General features: G+C 35.7%; 2 protein-coding genes across 4 annotated transcripts in view; one reads left to right on the top strand and one right to left on the bottom strand.

The window, feature by feature from the left end:
* Positions 1-669: 669 nt before the first annotated feature.
* On the top strand, positions 670-25,257 carry ptprc (protein tyrosine phosphatase receptor type C). The gene is made up of 32 exons (XM_077534952.1): positions 670-746; positions 873-1,074; positions 1,169-1,257; positions 6,720-6,734; positions 7,303-7,401; positions 8,038-8,055; positions 8,157-8,402; positions 8,506-8,736; positions 8,816-8,935; positions 10,793-10,918; positions 11,022-11,174; positions 11,463-11,627; positions 11,940-12,148; positions 12,242-12,302; positions 12,393-12,501; positions 12,638-12,675; positions 12,917-13,008; positions 13,104-13,194; positions 13,280-13,356; positions 13,466-13,502; positions 13,578-13,675; positions 14,974-15,099; positions 15,174-15,328; positions 17,324-17,459; positions 19,547-19,696; positions 19,826-19,916; positions 20,239-20,381; positions 22,460-22,594; positions 22,666-22,782; positions 22,858-23,021; positions 24,284-24,419; positions 24,541-25,257. Exons 3-32 carry the CDS (start codon positions 1,194-1,196, stop codon positions 24,787-24,789), a joined length of 3,651 nt encoding a protein of 1,216 aa, XP_077391078.1. The 5' UTR covers positions 670-746; positions 873-1,074; positions 1,169-1,193; the 3' UTR covers positions 24,790-25,257.
* Positions 24,798-27,214, bottom strand: part of abhd8b (abhydrolase domain containing 8b) — a 12,059-nt gene continuing 9,642 nt past the window's right edge. For 2 of the 3 annotated variants that reach the window (XM_077534967.1, XM_077534966.1), the window contains exon 5: positions 24,798-26,227. In XM_077534967.1, the coding sequence (XP_077391093.1) occupies positions 25,955-26,227 (273 nt within the window). In that variant the 3' untranslated portion in view covers positions 24,798-25,954. The remainder of the gene's footprint in view (positions 26,228-27,214) is intronic. The other variant, XM_077534965.1, reaches the window with a different exon arrangement.

Raw genomic sequence — 27,214 nt, 5'->3', positions numbered from 1 at the left:
AAAGTAGCTACAACAATATTTTTGAGGGCCCCTGTCAGCCCACTTGACTCTGTCCCATGACTTTCCTCCCCTGTCAAAATCCTTCACTAGTCCATTTTGCCACATGCTGCCAACTGAAAGTGGCATCACAGTTGTACAGGGCTCCGGTAACGACTAGTGTTGTTCCGATACACACTGATATGTGACATGTTCACTGCATGCCGATCTAAGATATCCTATTGGCCCTTGAATGCTCTGAACCAATGGCAGGACAGCTTTTTCATGTTGAGGAAAAAAAAACCTTAAGTATCGGTATGGTATCGGTATTGGCCGATACTGCAAAGCTGGGTATCGGTATCGGGGGCCAAAAAATGGTATTGGAACAACACTAGTAACGACCAATCACAGCTCAGCTTCAGAAAACAGCTGAGTCTTGATTGGTTTTTGACCTGATGCTAACGATAAAGTTACACTGAGGAAGATGTTTGGCGCTGCTGCTCCCCTTACAGATGTGAAGTTTAATCAAATAATTCTTGGCAATTGTGTTAAAATAAGCATGGACTCCAGCCTCCCTATGTGGAGTTGATTTGTTGTTTGTCTCCATGTGACCCGAATGAGGACTGGAGGTCCAGTCAAGCAGAGGTTTTGTTAACATGTGTGCAGTGAAAGAGGGCGGAGTCCCAAAGAAGAGGACCTTGAATATGTTTCACTTCTGTTTGTCTCATTTGGAATAATTCCGCTAAACAATTTGATTTCCACCAAACCACGTGAGTCAACACTTTCATCTTTTTTGTGTTTTCAGAATTAAGATAATCACTTTTGTTATACAAAAATTATTAAAAGTGTCAAATGATTGTTTTTTGGGTTTTTTTTAATTCCCCCCAATTGGTCAGATGTTTCTCACACACGCTTCGATGAGACGACTTCCTGTTCTTGGTGACGGTGGTGAAATGAAGCTTCCTGTCACCCAACGTTAAGGTAAAGGCAGCGTCGTTGAACGTGACATCACTCTCGCTTGACTGGAGGGCAGAGGCGAAGTTTTTCGGCTTTGGGGAACAAGTCCAGGAAGCTGCGTCAACAGATAAGACACCAAACGTAAGTGGCTTCAATAATGTCTTCTTTCCCTCCTGATGTTGACTTGAGAATTTGTTGAGCGTGGGGTATGAACGATCATCTGGCTCCCCACTAGGTGAACTTGGTGTTTGGTGGCACACATGGAAGGTCAGCGTGGTCTCTGGACGCTGCTGCTGTGGGCTATTATCATCTCTCTAGCCTCCTGTAAGTAACATTATTTTGGCATCAGAGGAAGGGTGGAGGCGCGGGTGGGGTCTCGACAAAGTTTTGTTCTTTTCTTGACTCAAAGTCTTCGTGTAAAAACAGCTTTTTGGAAAAATGGCAAATGTGAGAGCAGATTTGACAAAGCCGTTTTAGACACGAACAAGTGACACGTTTGTGTGGCCCTCAGGCTAGAAAACTTGTTCAATTAAAGGCTGCTTGGTGAGAAAGAGAAACTGTTGGCATAATGTTCTGTTTCTGTTCTGCTTTGTGTGGAGCCGTGTGTGCGCATTAAGTGATGGGGAGATTTTTTTTTGGGGGGTGGGGGTGTTCCTGTAAGTTCAACCTGAAGAGACACTCAGGTTGCCTGTCACTATATGTCACTGGTATAGATGTACAAATATACATTATTTGTACTAGTAACACTTGGCTTGGAAGGTGTAATTAAATGCACCTTGGGTCAAAATGATACAGGAAGATTACTGCTTTTCACGTGAATACAAAAAAAGTCAAGAAGGTGGGTTAAAGTTGTATAGCAGGCATGTCCAAACTTTTTCATCCGAGGGCCGCATATAGAAAAATTGAACAATGCAATGTCCACATTACGACTTTTTTCCAGCATCTTTTTCAAGGGGAAGTCAACCCAAAAATTTGTTCTCAACAATAATATGTTCTATGCAGCCCCACTAGTCTAAATACGGTATTGTTGTTAATATTGCGTTAGTGGAATATGAGTTAAGCAGCAAAATCCAGCAGTTGTTATCATTATCAGAAGGCGGCCATTTTGCCACTTGCTGTCGAGTGAAGATGACATCACAGGTGCTCAGGGTTCAGGCAACGACCAATCACAGCTCAGCTTCAGAAAACAGGTGAGCTGTGATTGGTCGTTACCTGAGCCCTGAGCAACTGTGATGTCATCTTCAGTTGACAGTAAGTGTCAAAATGGCTGCCCCCCGAGATGGATAAAAATGGCTGGATTTTGCTGCACAACTCAAATTCCAGAAATGTAATATTAATCGAATGTCATGTTTAGGCTAGTGAGGTCACATTGTCAAGAAATGTTTAAGACTGACTTTCACTTTAAAAGTATTTTTTTTAATTTTCTGTTAAAGGTGATGAGGCAAATTGGAATTTTCATGGTTTTGTGGTGGCCTGCACCCTTTTTATCCCCACTAGAACAAATCCGCACCTGCCCTGAGCAAAACTTCACAATCTGTAATAAGATGACAATTTTGATTTACTTGAGCATATTAATGAATCATTAATTGATATATTCACAAATCAGAACTTGACACAGAGAGCAGAAAGTGGAAGAAAATGTTTTACTTTCTGAAACTGAAAGAGCTTTATTCATGGGGAACTTATAAAGAGATTTTTTTTTCACTATTTTAGCTATATACATAGTTTCTTTGCATATCTAGAAAAGCTCAAAAGTCGAATTTATTAGTCGTAGTAGTCGTCATCGTAGTGATCAATAAGGAACAGGGTTATTTGAGTTTGGAATTTTTCATTTTTGTTAGTTTTTATTTTGTTTTGAGTTTTGTTTTATAAATTTAGTTCGTTTTAATTAGTTTTTCAGATTAGTTTTTATTAGTTTTAGTTATTTAATAAATGCTTAGTTTTAGTTTAGTTTTAGTTAGTTTCAGTATTAGTTTTAGGGTTTTTGTTTGTTTGTTTGTTTGTTTGTTTTTGTTTTTTTTAATGTGTAACACCATGTGTGCGACGTTATTTGAAGGTAATTTTCTATTGGCTGCTGCACTTATGTGTGACACACTTTCATACGTCCTTATTCCGGTTAATATTAAAGTAAATCTACTTAAAATCACATTTAACATCATCCCCAAAGGCTCATGCATTAAATTAATTACCAAAGACTAAAACGAAAGACATTTTTGCTATAATTACAGTTAGTTTTCGTTAGTTTTGTAAACATAAAATGTAGTTTCAGTTAGTTTTCATTTTTTAAAAAGCATTTTCGTTTTTATTTTATTTTAACCTATCTTATTTTTTTGTACATGCTACAGGCCACAGAAAAACAGATGGCGGGCTGCAAATGACCCCCAGGACACGACAGTTGTATAGAGCACGCAGAGGCTTTTATTATTCTGTTGACTTGTACCGACTTTTACTGAGTAGCTTGGACACGGACTTGTCTTCCTCTGTAACACAATATAACACAATAACCCAATAAAATAAATAAAATGCAGTTAGGTGATCAAGATTGTCTGAATCTGTTATTATGGATTTTTGTATGAATTTAGAATAATTTCACTAGAATTTCCAAATTTGACTTTTTATTTATTTATTTATTTATTTATTTATTTATTTATTTATTTAAATCTTGATTATACTTGAATTTTACTTAGACAAATTACATTACATGTGTCTTTAATGTGTCATCAGATAGTAGTACCCAATATTCAAAACCCCATTAAATGCTCGTGGTTAGTTTTGGTGCTTATGCCTGCAGCTTGCAAAATTTCTGTCACGTTAATTGGAGACAATAATTGGAATAAATGAAATAAGATCTGTCAAGCAATTGCAGGTTATTCTGTGTTGTACTCGTCTCCCAGTGTCAGCTGAGAAATGTTCAAGGTCACCTATATTAAAGACGTGAAGGCCAGGTTGCCAGATTGCGCCGGCCATATAATTTCTGTGACCCGCTCAGACAAACTTATTGTGTCTGCGTCATATTGCTTGCTAAATGGAAAACTGCATGTACAAAAATTTCTTTTTTTTTTTCTTTACACCTTTTCTTTACAAGTTTTTTTTCTCACCCAAATCCTTTTTGACAAAAATTGGACAATAGTATTTACATTTGGTTGTCAGTATTTTCCATAATTTCAAAATTTAGTATAATAACAATCAAATGCGAGGGCAATTGTGTATATGTAATAATACATTGAGGTGTACATTTATTACATTTACATGATTTTCATAATAATAATAGGATGCATGAATTGCACAAGAATGACAAGGACAAGAACTTTATTAGTGTACACGGTTACGATAAGAGATGGATGGACTGATTGTAGCTGTACCAGATTATTGTTGGTGTTTTTTTTAATACAGTAACCATAAACAAAAGTACGATGTTAATTCACTCCTTAAAGGAGGTGTCAACTAAAACATTTTGATTTTTTTTTTTTTTTTTTTTTTTTACAATAATATGCTGTATGTCGTCCCACTAATCTAAACATGTTAGTCAGACTAAGATCATTTTTGTGGAATATGAATTAAGCAGCAAAATCCACCCGTTTTTATCCATCTCAGAGGGCGGCCATTTTGCTACTTGCTGTTGACTAAAAATGACATCAAAGTTGCTCAGGAGTGAACTCGGTTAATAATCAATCACGGCTCAGTGTCATAAAGAGGTGAGACCTGATCAAGGTTATTTCAACTAAAACTAATGGAAAAACTAAAACTAAAATTAAAAAACAATTTCGTTAACCAAATACAATAAAAAAGAAAATGATTAAAAAAAAATTAAAACTAACTGAAAACTACATTTTATGTTTACAAAACTAGCTAAAACTAACTATAATTATAGCAAAAATGTCCTTCATTTTTGTCTTTGGGAATTCGTTTAATAGATGAGCCTTTGGGAATGATTTTAAATGTGATTTTAAGTAGATTTATTTTGATATTAACCGGAATAAGTACATTTGTAAAGTGTGTCACACAGAAGTGACATCATCAAGCAGCAGCCAATAGAAAAGCATCGTCATAGAAGGTCGTTCCCATGGTGTTTTTCAAATATTGCGCACAAGTAATACACATATTTTTAAAAACTAAAACTAATGCTGACACTAAATAAAACTAAACTAAAACTAAGCATTTAGTAAAGAACTAAAATTAGTAAAAACTAACAGAACCACCCTGAACTCTAATTAAAAAAACTAACTACCGGTAAATTTCAAAAACAAAACTCAAAAAGAAATAGAAACTAACTAAAAAAGAAAATTCAGAAACTATGATAACCCTGGCCCTGATTGGTCATTACCTGAGCCCTGAGGAACTGTGATGTCATTTTCAGTCGACAGCAAGTAGCAAAATGCCCCCCGAGAAGGATAAAATGATAAATGAATTTTGCTGCTTAATTCATATTCCACAAATATTCATCAGAATACTGAGTTTACACTATAGTGGGGGTGTATAGATCATATTATTGTAAAGACATTTTTTGGGATGCTTCTCCTTTAAGTTTGCTATTCGGGTAATTAGAAATGTAGCTTTAAAATGAAACATTTGAACGCCAGCCCTTGCTTTCAATTTGAAGAAAGTACAATATTTGTGAATTTCCTAATGCAATGTTATTGAACAAAACAATTATTTCAACAACAAAAGTATTATTATTTGACTCCTCAAGTACTGTATGTATGTAGTACAAAGTACAACGTTGACCACTTCCGTGTTGCATTCTGACTTGTCTTCATTTCCTGGCTGAGTTGAGCAGAGCAAAAAGGCAAGCAAACGACTTGAGAATAAAGTCAAGAAAAAGGGGAAGCACAAAATGAAGAAGTTTGGTCCGAAATGTGAGGCCTGCTGCACATCTTAAAGCAGTTTGTAATGTTGTCCTTCGCACTCACTCAAGTTTGAGTGGAGACAAATTATGTAATCACATTTGACTCGCGTCAAAAAAAAAAAAAAAAAAACTTTGTCGTCACACTTGGCTTGAAAGCATCTTATTGTCTCTCGACGCATCATTGAATTAATTTGAATCTCTCAAAACTTCCATAGAGCCCACCCACTTGCACGGCTGCATGTGTATGTGTGCGAGGTGGTGAAATGTCAGTGCATGCATGCATCAACCCCGAGAAACAGGCTGCACCAAACCACATCCTGACTATCACTCGCAGTGTTCGCCTCAACACATTTTTGTCATTCTGATGTGCGCCCTAAAAGGAACTCATACATTAGCCGTACAGCGTATTATTTGTTACCCTTAACGTCAGCCATGGTAAATGGCTTTAGTTCAACTTCATTGTCAAAAACATTTGACAATTTTTTAGAGAATAAAAAATTTCAGTTCAGTTCAACTGAAACGTTCAATTCTTTTATTTTACACCACATTCTTGTTTCTTTTTTTTCTACATTTGTGTTTCTTATTTGTCTAATAATGTTGGTGTTGTTTCTCAAGTGAAACCAAATGTGGGAGTAGCGGCTGGTGTCATTGAAAGGCAGGAAATGATGGGTTGCTTTCTGAAATGGAGATTGTCTTCTTCTGCTCTAACTTCTTCTCTTCGGCTGGTTGTTCGTTGTGCTTGATAAACACTGAGACACACATGAAATGAAATATATATATTTAAATGTTCAAAACAAAAACATCTGACATTTTTTGTTTCAAGTTGAAATTTATTCATTACCATGCAGGTGTAGCTAATGTCTTGTAATTATGTACTCGCCTGCAATTAATTTGTTGTTTTTGGATAATAAGTTCCTTTCTCCTCTGTTTCTAATTGCAGGTCAAAACAATGGAGGTAAGTGACAATTCATCACCACACACAACACTGTAGTTTACATTAACAAAGAGTTATTGGGTGATGTTTATTGTAGTAAATCATTCATTTCTATGTACACTGGAGCTTTCGTTTTGTTTTGTGAATTAATTTTCCCATAAATAATATTAAAAATGTAGTAGAGAATGGATGATAGACAGATAGTAGTGTTTTTTGTGATTTTTAGCCCATAATTTATTTATTTTTTAATCTATCAACCATTTCCACTTCGATTTACACCGATGGACATTCTACGTTCTTCACTTGACTTAAGAAGTGTGTTTTTGAAATGTGGGAGGAGCAACGCAAAACCTGAGGGAGAGCCTGCAGTCATTACACTGAAAGGAGTGAGGCCAGATTCGAACCCAGAACTTTGACAGTGGGGCAGATGTGCTCCCCAAATGCTCTGATGTGCTGCCAATTACAGAGAAAAAATGATTTTAAATTGAACAAGACGTTAAAAACACGTAACTCAATTTGATCAGCCAGTCCAGTGTCATATATTGTTCATTGAAGCCTACATGACAACTTTGTGTTCTTTCTTCTCCAGTTACCACAACGGAGCCTTCAAATGTAAACATTTCAAACAGCACAACAGCCTCTCCCACAAACATCCCTCGGGTCGCCAATGAAGTCACGTCTACAATTGGTAAGACTTTTACCAAAGTTGAATTATAATAAGAATGAGGAAAATGATGCAAGTAGTAGTAATAGTAATAATTTGTGTAGTTTGTGTTTTTGAGCATTGATTCATGTACAGTGAGTGATGTATTTTAGTAAGATTGAGTCCTGGGAGGAACTTCGTTTCTAATTTGAGCAGAAGATGTTTGGGAAATAGGATGATGAGTTGATGTTAGAATTGATTAGTCCATTGATTACTCGAATAATTGGCTAAAAATTCATTTTACATTAAACTTTTATACAAAATCTTTTTTTATGGTTTCTGTTTATTAACTTATTGTTGTGAGTTTTGAAAGTGTTCCTTCTTGGGTGACTGGTAGACTTCTGCTTCAACAACCGGTACATAATTCTATCAATTACAGGTGCAAAATGTGTCAATTGCATTTCTTAATAGATGAAACTATTTTTTTCCACATTAAAAAAACGATTCAGTTACAGCAGCGGTCCACAGCCCTATATATATATATATATATATATATATATATATATATATATATATATATATATATATATATATATATATATATTTTTTTTTTTTTAATAAATCTTACACTTCTAATATTTTCCTTATTTTTTCCAATCAACATGAATAATTGTCCACCAGCCTCGACATCCTTTCAGTGTGAGTACCAAATGACTAATTAATGTACATTTAGTTTTTATTATCAATTATGCTGGTCATCCCATTCATACACGATTACCATTCTTGCATGTGTTAAACAGGCTCTTACACTGTTACACCCATCAAGTTTGGCTTCAGCTACAACCTCATCAGTTCTTCCGCTGGCATGTATACAATCATTTTGACGGAAGGGGGCGTGCCAGTGGAAAAAAACTATAACGAGACATCGGTCAACATCACAAACCTCAAGCCATGCACTGAATATAAGCACCAAGTGCAACATTTCACCAGTGAAGGCAACTTTACAATTTGCAAGGGTACTCTAGAGAGCTTTACAGAAGACATGAGTGAGTAAAACGGCCTCATACAAAATTGTATCTTCAACTTACCGTTACATCACACACTTCCTGTATTTGTGAGACACATCTGAGCATTGCATGTCAATTTCAGAAGGAGACGACATCGCTTTTGGCAATTGCTCCAATGGTTGTCTTTTACTCGCTACCGAATGGGATATCAGCACGTCACTACCAAATAAAACTCAGTTGGCGCAATGTGACAATGAAGACAATAAATTGTGCATCAGACCGGCCTACAGTGACCTTTGCACTGATTTCACAATAACCTACACTTGTAAAAGGCAAGGGTCTTCCTTCACCCTAACCAAGTTCATCAGTACAGGTATGTTTAATTGTGTTGTGCTTTTAAAATATTTTACAACATCCTTTAATTTACGTGCGTTTTTTATTTCCTTTTACAGATTTCCTTCCGGGATTTTTAAATGAAATACCGCAGCATGTTGCCTTTAAACTTCCTGCAAACATCACAGCAGCGTTACCTCCCAAATGCACCGATCTTACCGTTGTTTACTCCTGTCTAGGTAAGTGGATGAACTTGTCATGACTGGGTCAAGCCAGGGTTATGTTTGGGTCATGCAAGGGTTGTGTTTACTGTTATGACTAGGGTCATGCAAGGGTTATGTTTGGGTCATGACCATGAGGTCAAGTATCTGTTTTGAACTGATGTAACCAGCATCAAGTTTCATCTGGTAAGACGCTATGTGATGCCAGAAGCTATGTGATGTGAAGAATCTTGAATCTCTTTATCTGGTCAACAGCCAATCAGATAATTCCATGTCAGTCCTGTGTCCCACATATCTAGCCACAGCCAATCAGATCAATTCGCTGTCTATATAAGCCTGACTGAGAAGTGTATGTTTTTGTCGGATTATTGCTTCTGTTCCTCTGTTCACCTCCACAGCCCAAGTTAGCTTAGCGTCTCGTTATTCTTAATACATTCTCGTTGTTTCTCGTCTAGTCAAGTTTGTTCTACGCCTCTCGATATTAAGCGAATAAAGAGTTAAAATCTTATTTGTGTCTGCGTTTTTGGGATCCAACCCTAGAACATAACGGAACTACGATTATGACCTAAAATATTGTCAGTGGATACTTATTGATATTCTCATTTATCCAATTCTAAATTACTTGACACATAAGATATGAATGTCAGCTAGCTTAATGCTAACAACGCTCAAAACGCTGTAGATGGGCGAACAAAACTAGCATAAAATGTTACATATTTTTGAACACAGCAGCAACACGTGTAGACACAATGTTGCAATACTCACAACATATATTATTCCTTTTCCCCTGTGATAAACGGCTGTTATTGCAGCTTACTGAGTTACTTGGTAAAAGTCTTCTTTGTCTGTTATGTACATCTGTGTTATACTGCCCCCTGATGGCCAAGGTGCGCACACCTGAAGGAGCGTATAATAAATGAATAAATAATGGGTAAACTGTTAAAATTGAGAAATTATGTGTTTGTAAAGTACACTACTCACTACAGTAAACTAGATATTTTACAGATCAAAACAATGCAATGCGAGAAAAATTTTCTTTTTTGTGTTGAACTGGAACAGGTTTTAAAAGCCATTTTTCATTCATTCAAATGTTAAGGCACAACTGCATTTTTTTCATTTACTGTTTCAGTAACTTTGTCATCACAAAACGTCGCAATTGTTCAGTAGTTATTGTTATAACAGCTTAACTAGCCTGGCAACTAAATCCTTCGTGTCATGATTTCTTATAGTTTATCCAACATAAGGACACACACCTAAATAAATGTACTGCTTTATTTTTTTTATTTTTTAAGTTTTCATCCTGTTGTTAACGTAAAAGTGGAAACAAATGTTAAACTAATAGAAATATGACTGCATCTTTTAGTCACTGATACAGTAATTTCAAAATTATTCATAGAATTGAGTTACAATTAAAAAGATGTACTCTACTTTACAAATCAATTGTGATATTGATTTGTGTTGCGTTCGTATATCTGCCACTAGATGGCATAATTGCATTTGTAAGACATTGGTGGCAGCTCAGTGCATTTTCGTTTCATATTAAGAGCAAACTAATCTTTAATGTGAAACAACTTGTGAAATTCTGCACATTTTAAAAATTATAAAATGCAACTTGACCCCAATCTCCACAAATATATGTATTTATTATTAAATGTATTACTGCTAAATTTTGATGTGGACGTGTCTTCTGCGTTGCGACTGGAATTCCCCCAGTACAAGCTTTACAAATAAGGGGCGGTCATAAAAAAAATTTGTGGCGTTAAAGAAACTTTAAATGAACTCAAAATTAACACACTAATTTTTACATCCCTAATTTAAATGTTTGGTGTGAGATGATTATGACAAGTGTAATTAATGAATTGTGTGTCTCCTTAGACGGCAACATACGCAAGAATGTTTCTGATTTGGAACCCTACACAAAGTACCTCTGTACTGGTCAGATCTGGAAGAATAATGTCACCATAGAAACCCTGTTACCGATTCCTGTCAGGATTGATTGCGGTATGTTGAAATAGGCCACAGTGAACTGGAGACAAATTTATGATATGGCATGCACATAATGTATCTTGAACAGTGTTAAAGATGGCTACTGTCACATCTACAGATCTTGAAATCCGAACCACAGCAAACATCAGTACTAACACATCCGTTGAACTGGCATGGACAACAGCAAGTGAGAATTGTACAGACGTCATATCTGGATTCAATCATCTTTCATATCAATGCGTATGTGTGCCGCAAACACAAAAGAAAGACGGTAAGTAAGCACGATGCACTTTGGTGTTTAGGAGAGAACCTTGGAGATCACTTTGTGATGAATACAAACTCATGAATCATTTGCGAGTCATCATGACTGTATCGTCTTTGCCTACCTTAGCCCGCTGAAGATAAATATCAATTGAGATGACTAATAATGTCATATAGCTACAAAAAGTGGGGAACACAGTGTTTCTTTTTGTCTTCAACAACATGTCCTCCTACTGTGTGACTTCCTTTTAAAAATAAATCAGGAATTTCATTTGTATTTTTTATTTTTTTTTGCCAGATTTGGCGAGCAGAAAAAACGAGAGCAAACAAAATAAGACACATATTGGTTGTATGGTCAATGGCTTGGATCCATACACCAATTATACATGTGAAATCCAGCCCATGTACAGGAATCGGAATGTTGGACAAGCAATTCAACATAACTTCACAACTGACATTGGAGGTAATTATTATTAATTGCGTCTTTGCTGAACAGCAATTGTTCATTTTCCTTCATTTCTTCTCTTTTTTTTTTTTTGCTTCCTTTCTATTTCATATCTACATCTTAACTAATGAGTGACCAAATTGACCATAATACTAATATAACATCTTGATTAGCTGCCACTGGAATAATGCTTGCTAGCTACTTGTTTTTGTTGTCCATGTCCGTATTCAGAAATTCACAACTCTGGCCACCTAAACTTTTTCAAAATATTATAAATGATAAATGATCATACATACAGATTTCTTTTTTCTTTTTTTTTCCCCCCTACAGTACCAGAAGCCATCGGCCATCTGCATCCAACCGTTGTAGACAACAATATAATTGAAGTGAGCTGTGTACATTCAAATCGGTTTAATGGACCTCAGAAGAAATTCAATGCAATACTTCGTCAGGGTGATAGAGTTGTGCAAAGCATAAATAAAACCGAATGTACATTCACTTTCCAAGGTTTGAGCTACTCTACGACCTACCAAGTGGGGGTGTGTGCATCCAATTTTTTAATATGTTTTTCTTCCCCTCTAACTTTGGCTTGTCACATACTTGCTGTAAAAAATGATTTTCTGCTGTTTCAGATATTTGTGTCCAACCGGGACTTCAACAGCACAATCCGGGAAGAAAATGTAACAACGTATTGTAGGTGTTCAGTTAAAAAAATAAAAATAAAAAATGTGATTTTGACATTTGTATATCTGAAATGCTGTTGTCCTGTCTTTTGTTTGGCAGACAACGACAAAGCCCTTACGGGCTTTCTTGTCTTCCTCATCATTTTCACATCTGTGGCGCTGCTTGTGGTCATCTACAGGATCTACGTCGTGAAACGACAACGATTCCGGTAAGCACGTTTGATGACGTTATTATATCCTCATCGTGCTCTCGCATTTGATTCAATTATTTGCAGTGCACAACACTTAGATGGGCGGTCTAAATAAATGTGAATTTGGTCATGTGATCTTTATGTTTGTTTGCAGAGACATGAGTGAAAACCTGCTTCTAATTCCCAATGCAAGTGAGTCCACGGAATACAATAAAAAACATTTTGATGCCATACGACTTTACATATAAATTACTGTACATTGTCTTACAACTTATATTACAGTTTAAAATGTAGATTCTTTAAACACATACGGTAGTACCTCTTTTAGTGGATAAATGCAGACTCATTGTACATTAAATATAAATATTTGAGAAAGTAGCGACTTCCTGTTTTGAAGTGTTTCTCGTTTACACAACGGTTTGCTCTTGTGCAGCTTCTGTGGAGCCAATCGAAGCCAACATCTTGCTGGAAGCGTACAAGAGGAAACTCGCTGATGAGGGACGCCTTTTTCTGGCTGAGTTTCAGGTTGTTTGCTTTCGTCTTTTCAGGTTTTCCTTTCCTGCATTTATGCGATATGAGGGGAGACGTACAATGACCAAAAAAAAACATTTTGCTTTCAGAGTATTCCCAAAATTTTTACCCGTTACACGGTGAGAGAGGCCAAGAAGAACTGCAACGTCCCCAAGAACCGTTATGTGGACATCCTACCATGTATGTAGTTGGTTGCTCTGATGCAAAAAAAACAACTATGCAACACTTTTCTCTGCATTGATTAAACATTTGCTCTCTTGAACAGACGATTACAACCGAGTCCAGCTGAGCACAGGAAACGGCGAGGCAGGATGCGACTACATCAACGCCAGCTTCATTGATGTACACATTTTTGTACACACATTGAGCACTATGTAGCACATTTTTGTAAAATAATAATAATAATAATAATAGTTTAAGCTCAACTTATCGAATGTTTGCTCCTGTGCAGGGCTACAAGGAATCGAAAAAGTACATTGCAGCTCAAGGTACTAGAATGTACATTTGCCTTATTTTATTGCTTGTATCGTTAATGTGCGTGCTTGTGAACGTATATGTTCCAGGCCCTAAGGAGGAAACTGTGTGTGACTTCTGGAGGATGATCTGGGAACAGCGGTCTTCCATCGTTGTCATGGTGACTCGCTGTGAAGAGGGAAATAAGGTAAGAATAGAATCAACTTTTAAAGTGTCATCCATTTTCTATGATTGTGAGGTTACAATGATTAGGGCTGAACGATTAACAGAAATGCAAATTCAATTTTGGCTTCTCTTGGTCGTTAAATGTAATGATCAAAGAAAAAACAATTAATGTGTTTAATGCCGCAGCACATTTATAAGTGAAAGGTCCCTGAATGCACCATGTAGCTTGTTGCTAGCCCAGAGCAAATCAGTGTTATTCTGCCGTCCCTGCGCGTCCTTTAAGCTGTTTAATGACAATCCAGTTGGATTTAACTGTAAGACAAAACACAATAAGGAGAATTATATACAGTGTGTATTTAAATACAAAACATGCTTCGTTTTTAACACATTGTGAGCCTAGCGCTAATGCTAATGCAAGTGAATGGAGGATCCAATTCAAATGCTAACAGGAAGTTAGCATCAACTTGGGAGTAATAGTCCTTTAAATAACGAATATTCACACACAAATGCTGTGCAAACACATACCCACAGGAAAGATAACTATTCAAAGGCACAAACTATTCCCAATTTGTGAAAAACGAGTTATTTTAATGTAGAATTCAGTCGCAACTTTCTTCTGTTCTCATTATAAGTGTGTACACCATGGATGCACGGCACCACACTGCCCCTAAAAGGTCAAAACGGGAACACCTAGATTAGAATTTGTTTTGCAATTACTGTTTTAGCATTCAGTATATTTATTTTACTTTTTTTAATTTTAACTTCTTTTTTTTTCCAGTTTAAGATTCACAGAATTTTCGTTTCTTCAAAATTCAAGGATACAAATATATCCAAGGACTTTTTTTTTTTTTTTTTTTTTTTTTTTTGTCATACCAGCACACATTTCCACATGACAAAACAAAATACAATCCCTGAGGATTGGGCTTGATAGCCCATTAAGTCCCCAGACTTGTGAAAATTGCACAAGATAAAATGTGACAAAGAGGGTAAACTAATGCTTAAGTTTGAAAATGAAGAATGAAAATTCAAGAGGCTTGAATTTACCATCTTTATAAAGTTGTGTTTTACTTGACAAAAAGAAGTGTTCAAATTCAACGTGAAGGAATGAATGGCGTAAGTCTATGATCATAGTTTTGAGTATAGTTTTATAGATGAAAGAAAAAAAAACAAGTAATAGTTTTATTAATCTTGATTATTATTTTCCCCATAATCGTCCAGCCCTAATAGTGATAAGTCCCCACTGAACGTCTGCCACTGATATCAAGTGATTATGAAATTGTCTTTCCAAGTGTTTGCATCACTTTTCACATTGTGTTGCAGAACAAGTGTGCGCAGTACTGGCCTTCTTTTGACCGAGAGACGGAGATATTTGAGGAGTTTGTTGTCAAGATAACTTCGGAGGATCACTACCCCGATTATTCCATCCGCCGTCTTAACCTGACTAATGTAAGTCTGTTGTGAATATTGGAGTCGTTATTACTGTCGCTAACGTGTTGTGTCGTTTCGTTTCGTGCGTCCAGAGGAGAGAAAATTCCGAGCGAGAGGTGACCCACATCCAGTTCGTCAGTTGGCCCGACCACGGCGTCCCCGAGGAGCCGCACCTCCTCCTGAAGCTCAGACGCCGCGTTAACTCCTTTAAAAATGTTTTCAGCGGGCCCATCATCGTCCACTGCAGGTGAGTCAAATTCCTTGGAGAGCCTCAATCAGCTTGACATAGTTCAGCTTTATAAATACTCAGAGGCAACTAAATGCAACAATACAGAAAATTTCTCACCAAAGATCATTTTTAAAAAAGACCTATAATCCCAATATAGCATTTTTCCTTACACTTGCATGATATTAATGGCAATTTTCTATTTCTAATTCCTGATTGTAAAATAGCCACAAAGGTGTCACGATTATGATAACTTGTAATAAGGTCGGGTATCGGCCCAATAGTTTTTAGGTGCAATAACTAACAAAAGCTTATCCCGGTACCACACTCAAACAGACAAACATAGGAGTAAAACAAAATTTAAATAAGTAAATGAATAATAATATTAATCACAAAGATAATAGGCATACTTATATCAGAATTAAAATAAGGAATCTAAAGTGTTAGTGGTATTGCATTTATTGCATTCATTATAAATTTACTGATCATAATTACAAACAAGGACGTCCGGTAACACTCTTTCAGATCAATACCAGTAAGAGTAGTCAACTCTTTAGTAGTCACCAATACCAATACTAAGTACCAATACCACTCGTACTTTTGATACATAAAATCACTCCCCCCCAAAAAAAAAACAAAAGACAAAAAGAATTAAAGAAAGACCTATTATGTCCCAATATAATTATTTTCCCTTCAAATTGCATGAAATTGATGGCAATAATTTTCTATTCTTCAAATATCAAATTTTTAGCTTATCGTTGTAAAATGGCTACGAGATGGTGGCCGATTGTGGTATCGGCCATCGTTGTGAGTACCGATACCTTTATGTAAAGTCTCAAGTATCAGCCCAATACCGATACCTCGTCCATCCCAATTACAAATAAAAATCTTGCCATGTAACCTCCTGACTACCAGCAGTTCAAATTTGTCCTCTGTAGTGGACCTTTTTAAACCTGAATATCTCCCACCCAGTGCATATGATTGAATTAACTCATTTTGTGCTCTATAGAGGACATTCAGAGCTTTCCAATGATACCAAATGTGTAGGGGTGGGGCTTCCCTCAGTGCAAGCACTTTTTAGGGAAGAGGAAAAGTAAGTGTATAACACTTTTTATTGAACAAATTTAGGCTTTAAATGTTGTTAGCCATGTTTTCTATAAGACTCTTAAGAACACATTAAAGTATTGTTTGAATTATTTTAACTGTATCTGAGCCGAGCATTTAAATTTTAAAAAATGTCCTCTGTAGTGAACACATTATAGCTTAAAAATAAAAACTTTTTTTTTTTCAACAATTTCTTTTGTAGTATTCCAGTTACTTCACAAAGATTGGGGAATATCAAAATAAATATGATTGGACAATATATTTTTTTCCTGGTAGACAAGGAGGGTATGACAATATTTTTCAGTATTTCATTACTGTGCAGTATTTCTATAAGTGGTCTATAAAGTCTTAAGCACATGGTTGCAGGAGCACTGACGAATTCTTTCAAATGTGCCAAATAGTGTCAATCAATGTGTTTTATTTATTAGATAATAATAGCCACTGAGAATGATGATAAAGGCGCTTATGCCAGCAGAATGGATAACAATAATGCTCACTAAAAAAAAAAAAAAAAAAGTCTGACAAATGTGTGAACCACAGTTGAGAGAAACAAAGCCTGCGTAAAGCAACGCTTAAATTTTACTTGACCTTTATCAGTATAAAATGGAGTTATCTGCTTTTAAGTGTATGCTGAATAACAACACTTTTTTTTCTGCAGTGGTTTCCTTCTTTTCACACCTACTCATAAGTTCCAGTTTTGCTCTTTGACGTTAATGCTGCACACATTCATGCACTCACAATATCATTTTAAACATTTGTGATGAAGGTCAAAACAGGTGGACGAAGCATGTATTATTTTCATTGTTTAATCATAAGTCAAGTTTCTATAGCAGCCACTTCCTCCTTGTTGTCTTTGAACTCATCTTAAGTGATTTTGCTTGACAAACACTCAAACATGTTCTCCTTGTGTAGCGCTGGAGTGGGCAGAACGGGCACCTACATCGGCATTGACGCCATGATGGAATGTTTGGAGGCCGAGGGCAAAGTGGACATTTATGGATACGTTTTCAAACTCCGCAAACACAGATGTCTCATGGTTCAAGTGGAGGTAAACTACACACACACTCACACATACAGGTTTGACCACAATCTCACATTTATCCATAAATAATAATATAACAACAATGATATTTCATATACAGAAATATGTAACATACAGAGAACAAGCGCTGAGAAAAATACAGCCGATATTTGAAATGGGGCTGCTACCTGTTGCTAACCTGTAATTGATCATTTGTGCCAGGATTTCTGGGGGTGGGGCTGTCTTGCCCTGTGAAACTAATTAAACACAGACCCCTTACAAAATAAAACTTCTAATTTTATGTTAACAGCTAGTATGCTAACATCTTCAATGTAGGATGCCAACAATGTCCATGGCTCTTGTGCCTGAGTAGACGGTAATGGTATAGTGCTACTTATATTTAATTACATAAATAAATATGTTTGTTTAATTGTAGCAGTCTAATGGCCGTAGAGGAGCATATAAGAATTAATAAAATGCGTCATGCCCGACCAGTACTACCAATGAGGTCATGACACCAGTTAAAATGCTAGCATGCTAACCATTGGTATGCTAGCAACAATGTCAATACAAATTAAGTAAATTGATCAGATTTTCTACCATAAAGTGTAATTGGGTTTTGTTTCGGGTGACCAGATTTTCAAAATTAAAACCCGGGGCGCTATAAACCACAATAAATTTCACCAAATTTCATTGCTAGTCATATCTTCGTCACCGAGGGGGTACGAAAGACGGCCAACTGTGCATCAGTCGCTAATGCTAAATGCTATCTTGGTTGGCTGTTATCCAATCTTTTTTGCTCCATCCCGACAGCTATTGGAAGCTGGCTGTGCCGTTTACCTCGCGCCGGTCACGTATTGTAACGTTGGAAATATCCCGCTAGTAATCTGAGCTTGCGTTGCCTGACCAGCGACTGCAAAACACAGTAGGCCGACATTTCCCATGATTCTTAGATCCGAAAGCAGGAAGTTTTGCAGTTTTTTTTGTTTCTTGAAAATATAAACCCAGCAACATAAATACTGAAAATAAAAATATTTAAAATGTTCAAAAGGGAGTAGGAAAAAGTAAAAAAGTTATCAAGTCCTACCTCGTTACAAAAAAACAAAAACACAAACTTGCACATACAAACAGCTGCACTTATACATGCATAGATATGCCAACAGCATTGTACATTTAAGCTAACATTTTACAAATATGTAAATTAGCACAAAGGATTACACATGCCTTTTTAATTGCACTCTATTTTCTACATTTGTACTTTATACCTGAATTAAATATTGTTGTTGTACTTTGTTTTTATGCATCCTTTTAAACACAAGTTATTCCACAAATGTACACCTATAATTGAAACACACCTTTTTAATATTTGTTATTTTTATTTTATTTTATTTTATTTTTTTAATAGAAATCATAATCATTGTCTCTGATTTCAAACAGCTTGTGAATAGTGTGGCAGAGTAGGTTGTTGTAAGCTTTCTACATTATTTGAGCTCTTTTAAAAACTCAACTAGATCATAAAATGTCATTGTGTTTAATTTGATAAATAATGAATTTGTTGGTTCTGTATATTTTAATCTGTTAATAATTCTTAATTAATTTTTAATTTAACTTAATTTTTTGGTCATTTGAAAAGAGGCTAAGTATTTGTTTTGTAAGCATTCCCCCATATTGCCACACAATATGTTAGATATGGTAATAATAATGAGCAATATAATGCATATAATGACTTCTTATTCAGAACATCCTTTGTTTTGTAGAGATTTTGAAGTTGTTGTAGTTCATGTTACTGCCTGTTACATAAGTCCGTCCTGCTACCGATTTAGATGTGAATGAGAATACAGACATGAATTCAAGAGTTCAATTCCCTTTGAATGGGTTTATCATATGAATCTCTATGACAACTGTGTGATTGACACATTGCAAACAGCAGGATGCCGGGATGGGGCCTACGTAATATCGGGACAAAACGATGAAGTTAAAACCTCCTTAAATACATAAGGAGCCTTTTCATTTTATCCTTTCAAGAAGTTTATTGATATCAAGGCTCATTGTGTAAGTTTGTACATGTAAATGTCACATGGTTCCATCAGTGCGTTGGTGGTTTTTTTCCACAGGCTCAGTACATCTTGATTCATCAGGCCCTGTTGGAACACAACCAGTTTGGAGAAACCGAAATCTCACTGTCAGAGCTTCATAGTGCGCTGAGCATGCTGAAAGAGAGCAACTCTGACAACGAGCCAACTTTTCTGGAGGATGAGTTTGACGTATGGATTTTAGTTCAATCTTTAATCTTGACGTTATCATTTCAATCCTTTTCCTAGTCTTAAACATTCAACAACTCATTCATGCCAAATTCCCCCAAATAAATGTGCAATTGTGTTGTTGTCATTCAGAGACTTCCCACCTACAACAACTGGAAGACATTCAACACTGGGATCACAGAAGAAAACAAAAAGAAGAATCGCTGTTCAGCTGTCATCCCCTGTAAATATGACTTCACACACATTATGGACAAAGACATTGGGACACCTTGAAAAGAGCAAAAGGGTTTCTATCAAATGTTTACAGTCTTCTGGCTCACATTCTCTATTCAACTTGAGCAGGAAAACAATAAGAGCTCTTGGCCAAACAGTTCCTCAAAATATGGAAGATTCCTCAGAATCACCCGGCACCTAATTACATATATTTCACTCAAACATTCAAATAAGTGTCTCAATGCCTTTGCCCGTGTAGTTGACATGCGAATTGTCAGAAAAGGTCTCAAATCATGTCTTGTGTGTCAACTTGTTGAACTTGCCATCTGCAGATGATTACAACCGAGTGTTGCTGAGGCTGGATGAAGGGCGGAGTCAGGAGAACAGCCATGATGATGAAGATCATGAGGAAGCATCATCTGAAAGTGAAGAGGATGAGGAGTCCATTCAATACATCAATGCCTCCAACATTCACGTGGGTTTATTTATTTATTTATTTATTCATTCATTCATTCATTCATTCATTCATTCTGCTTTCTGAAGTTTCAATACAATTCCTGGTGTATCAGATGTGATTTGTGAATGAATGACAATTTATTGTCAGTTGTATCGTCACATGACTAACATGTCATTTAAAAAGGAAAACTTCGGGGGGGGGGGGATTTCGAATACAGAAGTTTTTTGTGTGTGTGTTTGTTTGTTTGTTTGTTTGTTTGTGTACGGGCACTTAAATTTAAGAATTAGTTTATCTCCATTTCAATATGAAAATCAACAATTAGTATAATATAAATTACTCTTAATTTTTTGTAAGAATTTTTTTTTTTTTTTTGTTTTTACGGGCACTTAAATTTAGCAAATTGTTCATCTCCATTTCAGTGTGAAAATCAACAATAAGTATAATATACAATACTGTTAATTTTTTGTAAGAAGTAGTTTTTTTTTCTTTTTCCCGGTACTTAAATTTAGCAAATTGTTCACCTCAATTTTAATGTGAAAATCAACAATTAGTTTAATATAAAATACTGTTAATTTTTTGTACGATTTTTTTTTTTATTTTTTATTTTTTTTACGGGCACTTAAATTTTGCAAATTGTTTATCTCCATTTCAATGTGAAAATCAACAATTTGTATAATATAAAATACTTTTAATTTTTTTGTAAGAAGTTTTTTTTCGGGCACTTAAATTTAGCAAATTGTTTATCTCCATTTCAGTGTGAAAATCAACAATAAGTATAATATACAATATTGTTAATATTTTGTAAGAAGTAGTTTTTTGTTGTTGTTGTTTTTTTATGGGCACTTAAATTTAGCAAATTGTTTATCTCCATTAAAATGTGAAAATCAACAATTAGTATAATATAAAATCCTTTAAATTTTTTTGTAAGAATTTTTTTTTTTTTCTTTTTCCGGGTACTTAAATTTAGCAAATTGTTCACCTCAATTTTAATGTGAAAATCAACAATTAGTTTAATATAAAATACTGTTAATTTTTTGTACGATTTTTTTTTTTTTTTTTTTTTTTTTTTTTTTACGGGCACTTAAATTTAGCAAATTGTTTATCTCCATTTCAATGTGAAAATCAACAATTTGTATAATATAAAATACTTTTTATTTTTTGGACGAAGTTTTTTATTTATTTATTTATTTTTACAGGCACTTAAATTTAGAAAATTGTTCATCCCCATTTTAATGTGAAAATCAACAATTAGTATAATATAAAATACTTTTATTTTTTGTAAGAAGTTTTTTTTTAAAGGCACTTAAATTTAGAAAATTGTTCATCCCCATTTTAATGTGAAAATCAACAATTAGTATAATATAAAATACTGTTAATTTTTTGTAAGAAGTAGTTTTTTTTGTTTGGTTTTTTTTACGATCACTTAAATTTAGCAAATTGTTTATCTCCATTTCAATGTGAAAATCAACAATTTGTATAATATAAAATACTTTTAATTTTTTTGTAAGAAGTTTTTTTTCGGGCACTTAAATTTAGCAAATTGTTCATCTCCATTTTAATGTGAAAATCAACAATTAGTATAATATAAAATACTTTTTATTTTTTGGACGAAGTTTTTTATTTATTTATTTATTTTTACAGGCACTTAAATTTAGAAAATTGTTCATCCCCATTTTAATGTGAAAATCAACAATTAGTATAATATAAAATACTTTTATTTTTTGTAAGCAGTTTTTTTTTAAAGGCACTTAAAATTTAGAAAATTGTTCATCCCCATTTTAATGTGAAAATCAACAATTAGTATAATATAAAATACTGTTAATTTTTTGTAAGAAGTAGTTTTGTTTGTTTGTTTTTTTTACGATCACTTAAATTTAGCAAATTGTTTATCTCATTTCAATGTGAAAATCAACAATTAGTATAATATAAAATAATATAAAATACTGTTAATTTTTTGTAAGCTAGCTGTGTACAAATTATTTTGGACTAAATTCATCTGCACTCCTTTCTGAACTGGACCTACAGTATATCACTTTCAAATTGAAGACCTGTGATAGCCACCAATAGGTAGCTTTTGTGTTTTCTTGTGTACTCAGGGTTACTGGGGTCCACGCAGCTTCATCGCAGCACAGACTCCTCTATCCAACACCGCTGCTGACTTCTGGTTGATGGTTTACCAAAAGAAAGCGTCCACCATCGTCATGCTGTCGGGGGATAGTGCTGACGAAAAGGTATTCAAATACTCATCATATTAATACATGTATTTGCCATATCAAGTGAGTTAACGCTTGCTTGCGTATAGGAGTCGGTATACTGGAACGAGGAGAAGAGCACTTTTGGGGATATTGAAGTGGAGGTGAAATCAACAGACACTTCTCCAAATGTTATCAAACGTCACATGCTGATTCGCCACGTCAAGGTACCGTGACCTTCACTCCTCGATTGTTTACGTCCGCCATCACTCAGTATTTCTTCTTAATTTTTTGGCCAACAGAGGAAAGAGAGTCGCGTAGTGAAACACGTCCAGTTCCTGAAGTGGGACAATGGAGAGCTGCCGGAGAAGGCTCAAGAGCTGACTGACATGATTAAAGAGGTCAAGCGGAATTGTAACTGGGGCAGCAAGACCCAAAGAGGCCCGCCAGTTGTGGTCCACTGCAGGTAATCAACCGGGGAAGCCGGACACACTTGACGGATCAAAAAAAAAAAAAAAGACGGCCTTTATTGGAGATTTTATTTAAAGAATAGGTATATTAAGTGAAATTTAGAAATACTAATGAATAACAAGTAGACTAATTATTAGGGATCTAACAATAAGGGCAATATCGTGATATTAAAACTGCCACAATATCGTCGTCGTCATGTTCACAATATTTAAAGGGAACACATCTGTTTAAAAAGTCATGTTGATTTCCATTTGTGCAGTCTAGAACCCTCTAGTGGCTAATTTATTAGTTCAATTTAATTTCATTAGGGATGTTTTGGCCTTCTATGTTTAAAATTATGCAAATTGTCAGATGAAGGGAAACCTAATTTGCTTGTGAACCGATCAATGTGTGCTTGCATTAGCAAGTAAGTGCCTCAATGTTGTTATTAGAGATTGTAGGTGGTTTATATGCATTGCTGTTATGTACAAAAGCACAATATTGTGCTTTTTTTTAGTATGAGCTTTTTTTTCTTCTTTTTTTTTAACAATATTGTGATCTTTTCTAAATATCACCAACATCGTGATGTTTGAATATTGTTACATTCCTACTCATTTTTTTTTCTTTAAACACAAACTTTAGTTTTAACTGTCACTGTTAAAAATGCACTTCCACTTACAAGTGGCAAAACCAGGTGTCATTTATGCTAGGGTTAGACTTAGACTTAGACTTGACTTTATTGATCCCTTTGGGATGGCTCCCTCTGGGAAACTGTTGCTACCTGCTCAATTGTAACTCTAAAAGTAACTTGTAATCTAATGTACAAGTAATCAGCAAAGTTACACTTGGAAAAAGTAATCAAGGCACTGTAACTGACAAAACGACTTCTGACAATAAAAAATACAGCAGCACAGTTGTAAATAGTAAAAATGTATCAGAAGGCATCAAAATGTAACCCAAAGATGCTGTTACTTTTCCTTCGGAGGCTGGGTTCAGAATAGTTTCAAGATTCTGATGTTTTCTGGCGTCTTCCTTGCTAAATGAGCCGGCATGGTAGGACATAATTGAAAATGTCAATGTTCAAAATGTATCATGCTTACAGCCAGTTTTGTGTCAGAATATAAACATTGTTAGTGTTTAAAATAAAAATATACAAGTGTGCACACAGAAATACAATAAATTCATGCCATTGTCTCGTGTTTAAAATAATAAAGATGACTATACTGCTGTGAAGTGATGACCAAGTTTTGCGTGTTTGTCCACGTTGCTTGTCCTCAGTGATGGCTCGTCGCGTTGCGGTGTTTTCTGTGCTCTGTGGACCCTTCTGGACAGCGCCGAGACTGAAAAGGTTGTCGACGTTTTCCACGTGGCCCGAACCTTACGCAAGGAGCGACAGGGCATGATTGCAAGTCTGGTGAGAACGAAGAGTGTGTTCATACTGTGGAAGTGATTGCGCAACTACAACGTGATCCCAAAATGAATTGTGGGGAAGCAGCCTGGGTTGTACTCTGAATTTGTGTATGTGCTTTTGACAGGACCAGTACCAGTTCTTGTATGAAACACTGGATGGACTCTATCCTGTCCAAAATGGAGAAGTGAAAGCAGTCCAGGCCTTGGAAGCGGACTCTGTCCAGTTGGTCAATGAAACCGCAACGACAGGCCAGCAAACTGAAGAGAAGGCTGCAGATGTATTCTGCACTACCGAGATGGGCCAGCAAAGGGCAGCAGAGAGTCACCCTGTGCTGGAATCTGAAAACGTATCCAACACCGTCACAGACACTTGAGGACGCTGTCACTTTGGAGGGCTGAGAGGTCAAAGATCTGTTCAGCTCATGTGAGCAAGAAATGCGGACAACACATCATGTTTGTAAGGATTATCTTTTATTTTTGGAATGCTTTTAAACTTGGGCAAGATGACAAACACGTCAACATTACTGCACGTCTTAGAATGGGTTATAATCGTTCAGATTTCAGTACATCACTGCTTCATTTGGAAATTTACTTCAAAGGTTTATCCTGTAATTTGTTACATTAGTGACTAAGCTATGCTCCTACATTTTTTTTTTTTTTTAAATGAAAAATGAATTTAAGTGTCTCTGCTATGATGTCTATGGAAAGTGTTTGGTATGTACAGTACTTGTGTGTCTCAGGAGCATACTCTAATACGCTGAAGCTAGCCAGCAGATGAAAAAAACAGTTAAATTAATGGTTTGAAAGTTATAATATTGTAATAAAAAATTTATTTTGATGAAGCTTTTGAAACGTATCAATATTGTCCTTAACTTTAAAATATATAAATTAGCAAGTAAATTGTGAAATCATTGTGAAAGGCTTGCCAATTTCAAAACCCACATAATGATATCAATATTCATCAAAAACAAGTGCAACAAAAAAAAAAATCTCATCATATAAAAGCAATCACTTAATCAGAGCTACATCTATATTTTTATGTATTTTAAGTATGTACTGTAATGTACAAAAATACTGCATATAAATGCATCTACTATAGACTACACAGCAACATGTCATGGTATGTATAGTCATATGACTACATTCCATTTGTAAACAGTTGCATATTTAAAAAAAATAATAATAATTCATCTTTGTGATCAGCATGGCAAGTCACATAAGACCCCAATTAGCACGACTTCCGCTTCATCACTGGAAATGTGCCCAAATGTCTTCTGGCTCACATGGTGAAAATGTTCTGTTTTTCAAATCTCACCCCCCGAAAAAATAAAAAATAAAATGAGCACGAATCACTTCAAGGCACAACATCTCGCCAAGCGGCTTCACTTGTCACATGACTGAAGCTCCATTTTTCCCATCATGCTTCGTTTGAGTCAACACGTTGTTTGTACTTTTCCGTGGACGTTTTTGGTCGTCTCAGTTCAACATGAAGCACGCGGGTTATTTTTCAAGTTCATCTCCATCGCGTCAAATCATAAATCATCGCTTATTTTGATCCCCTCTGCCGAACCTGACCTCGGCTGCATGGTTTAAGGCAGTTGCCGGTCGGACCTTGGCAGGGTCTGCTGCAGTTTTGCTGCTGTCGCTTGGGGCCTTGGCAGTTTCTGGACGGGCTTTGGACTTGGGTGGCGGAGGGGTTGCGGGCTCCCAGAGGAAGAACTCGTGCAGGAGCGTGTTGACGGCGTCTGGACATTCCAGCATGACCATGTGACTGCCCTCCTCCAGGACCTTTAGGAAGCCGATCAGGAGGATCTGACAGATGGAAATAAATAATTAGTGCCCTCAAATGATTACAATCTTTTTCAGTGATGTGCCCCCTGTGAAATATTGTTTTCATCCAAGTACCCCTAAACCAGCACAAAGCATTTCTGATTGAAGAAAAATAATAATAATTTAAACCGAGTGCTGTGCCATCATTGTTTGATTTATTATTAAACTTTGGAAGTATGTATTTATGTGGTCTTTTGAACTATTTGGAAATAAAAAGATACATGTAAAAAAAAAAGAATAAATACATAATTTAATTATAAATAAAGATTTGTGTACATACATATTATCAACATAAAGTGTCATCTTTTGGAATCTCCAACAAGTCCTCCAACGATAACGGACATTTTGGTCGTTTTACCATGCACCAATATACGACCAAGTGTTACGTGTTGTGCTTTAGCGACCTCTATCGGCCATGTTAAATACAAAGTGAGACTCGAAACAGGATCTGTGAAAAAGACAAACATCTACCTTTCAGAGCTAACTATCCAGTGACAATCTTTATATTCATTTTTAGTGTTGAAATGTATATTAATCCGCCATCGGAATGGTTGGGGTGAGGATGAGGCTTTCAGTGTGGTTGTACACGTAACGTTTCGTCTTTACATGGGACACAAATGGTTTAGATTAGGAAAAAGCACAGTGAGGTTGTACAAAACATGTAGCCAACACTAAAACAATTACTGATCAAATAGCTCAGTGAGATAAGCACTTGCCTTTGGACCAGAAGGACCGGGTTTGAAACTCTATTTTGAGTATTTTTACGCTATTAAACATGGCCGCTAGAGGTCGCTAATTTAAAACACTGTACGTAACACTTGGTCGTAATGTGGCACCTTTTCAAAAACGACCTATGTGGTTGTATTTATTGGAGGACTGTCTCGAAATGCTGGGTTTTTAGGACACTGAAATTCAATTGCTTACTGAATATAAAGTTCATTTTATGAACTTATATACTTTTTAAGAACT

Source organism: Festucalex cinctus, chromosome 10 (genome assembly GCF_051991245.1).
Source record: "Festucalex cinctus isolate MCC-2025b chromosome 10, RoL_Fcin_1.0, whole genome shotgun sequence".
Classification (NCBI taxonomy): Eukaryota; Metazoa; Chordata; class Actinopteri; order Syngnathiformes; family Syngnathidae; genus Festucalex; species Festucalex cinctus.
Note: the sequence above shows the minus strand (reverse complement) of the source record. Positions and strands in the feature narration are given on the sequence as shown.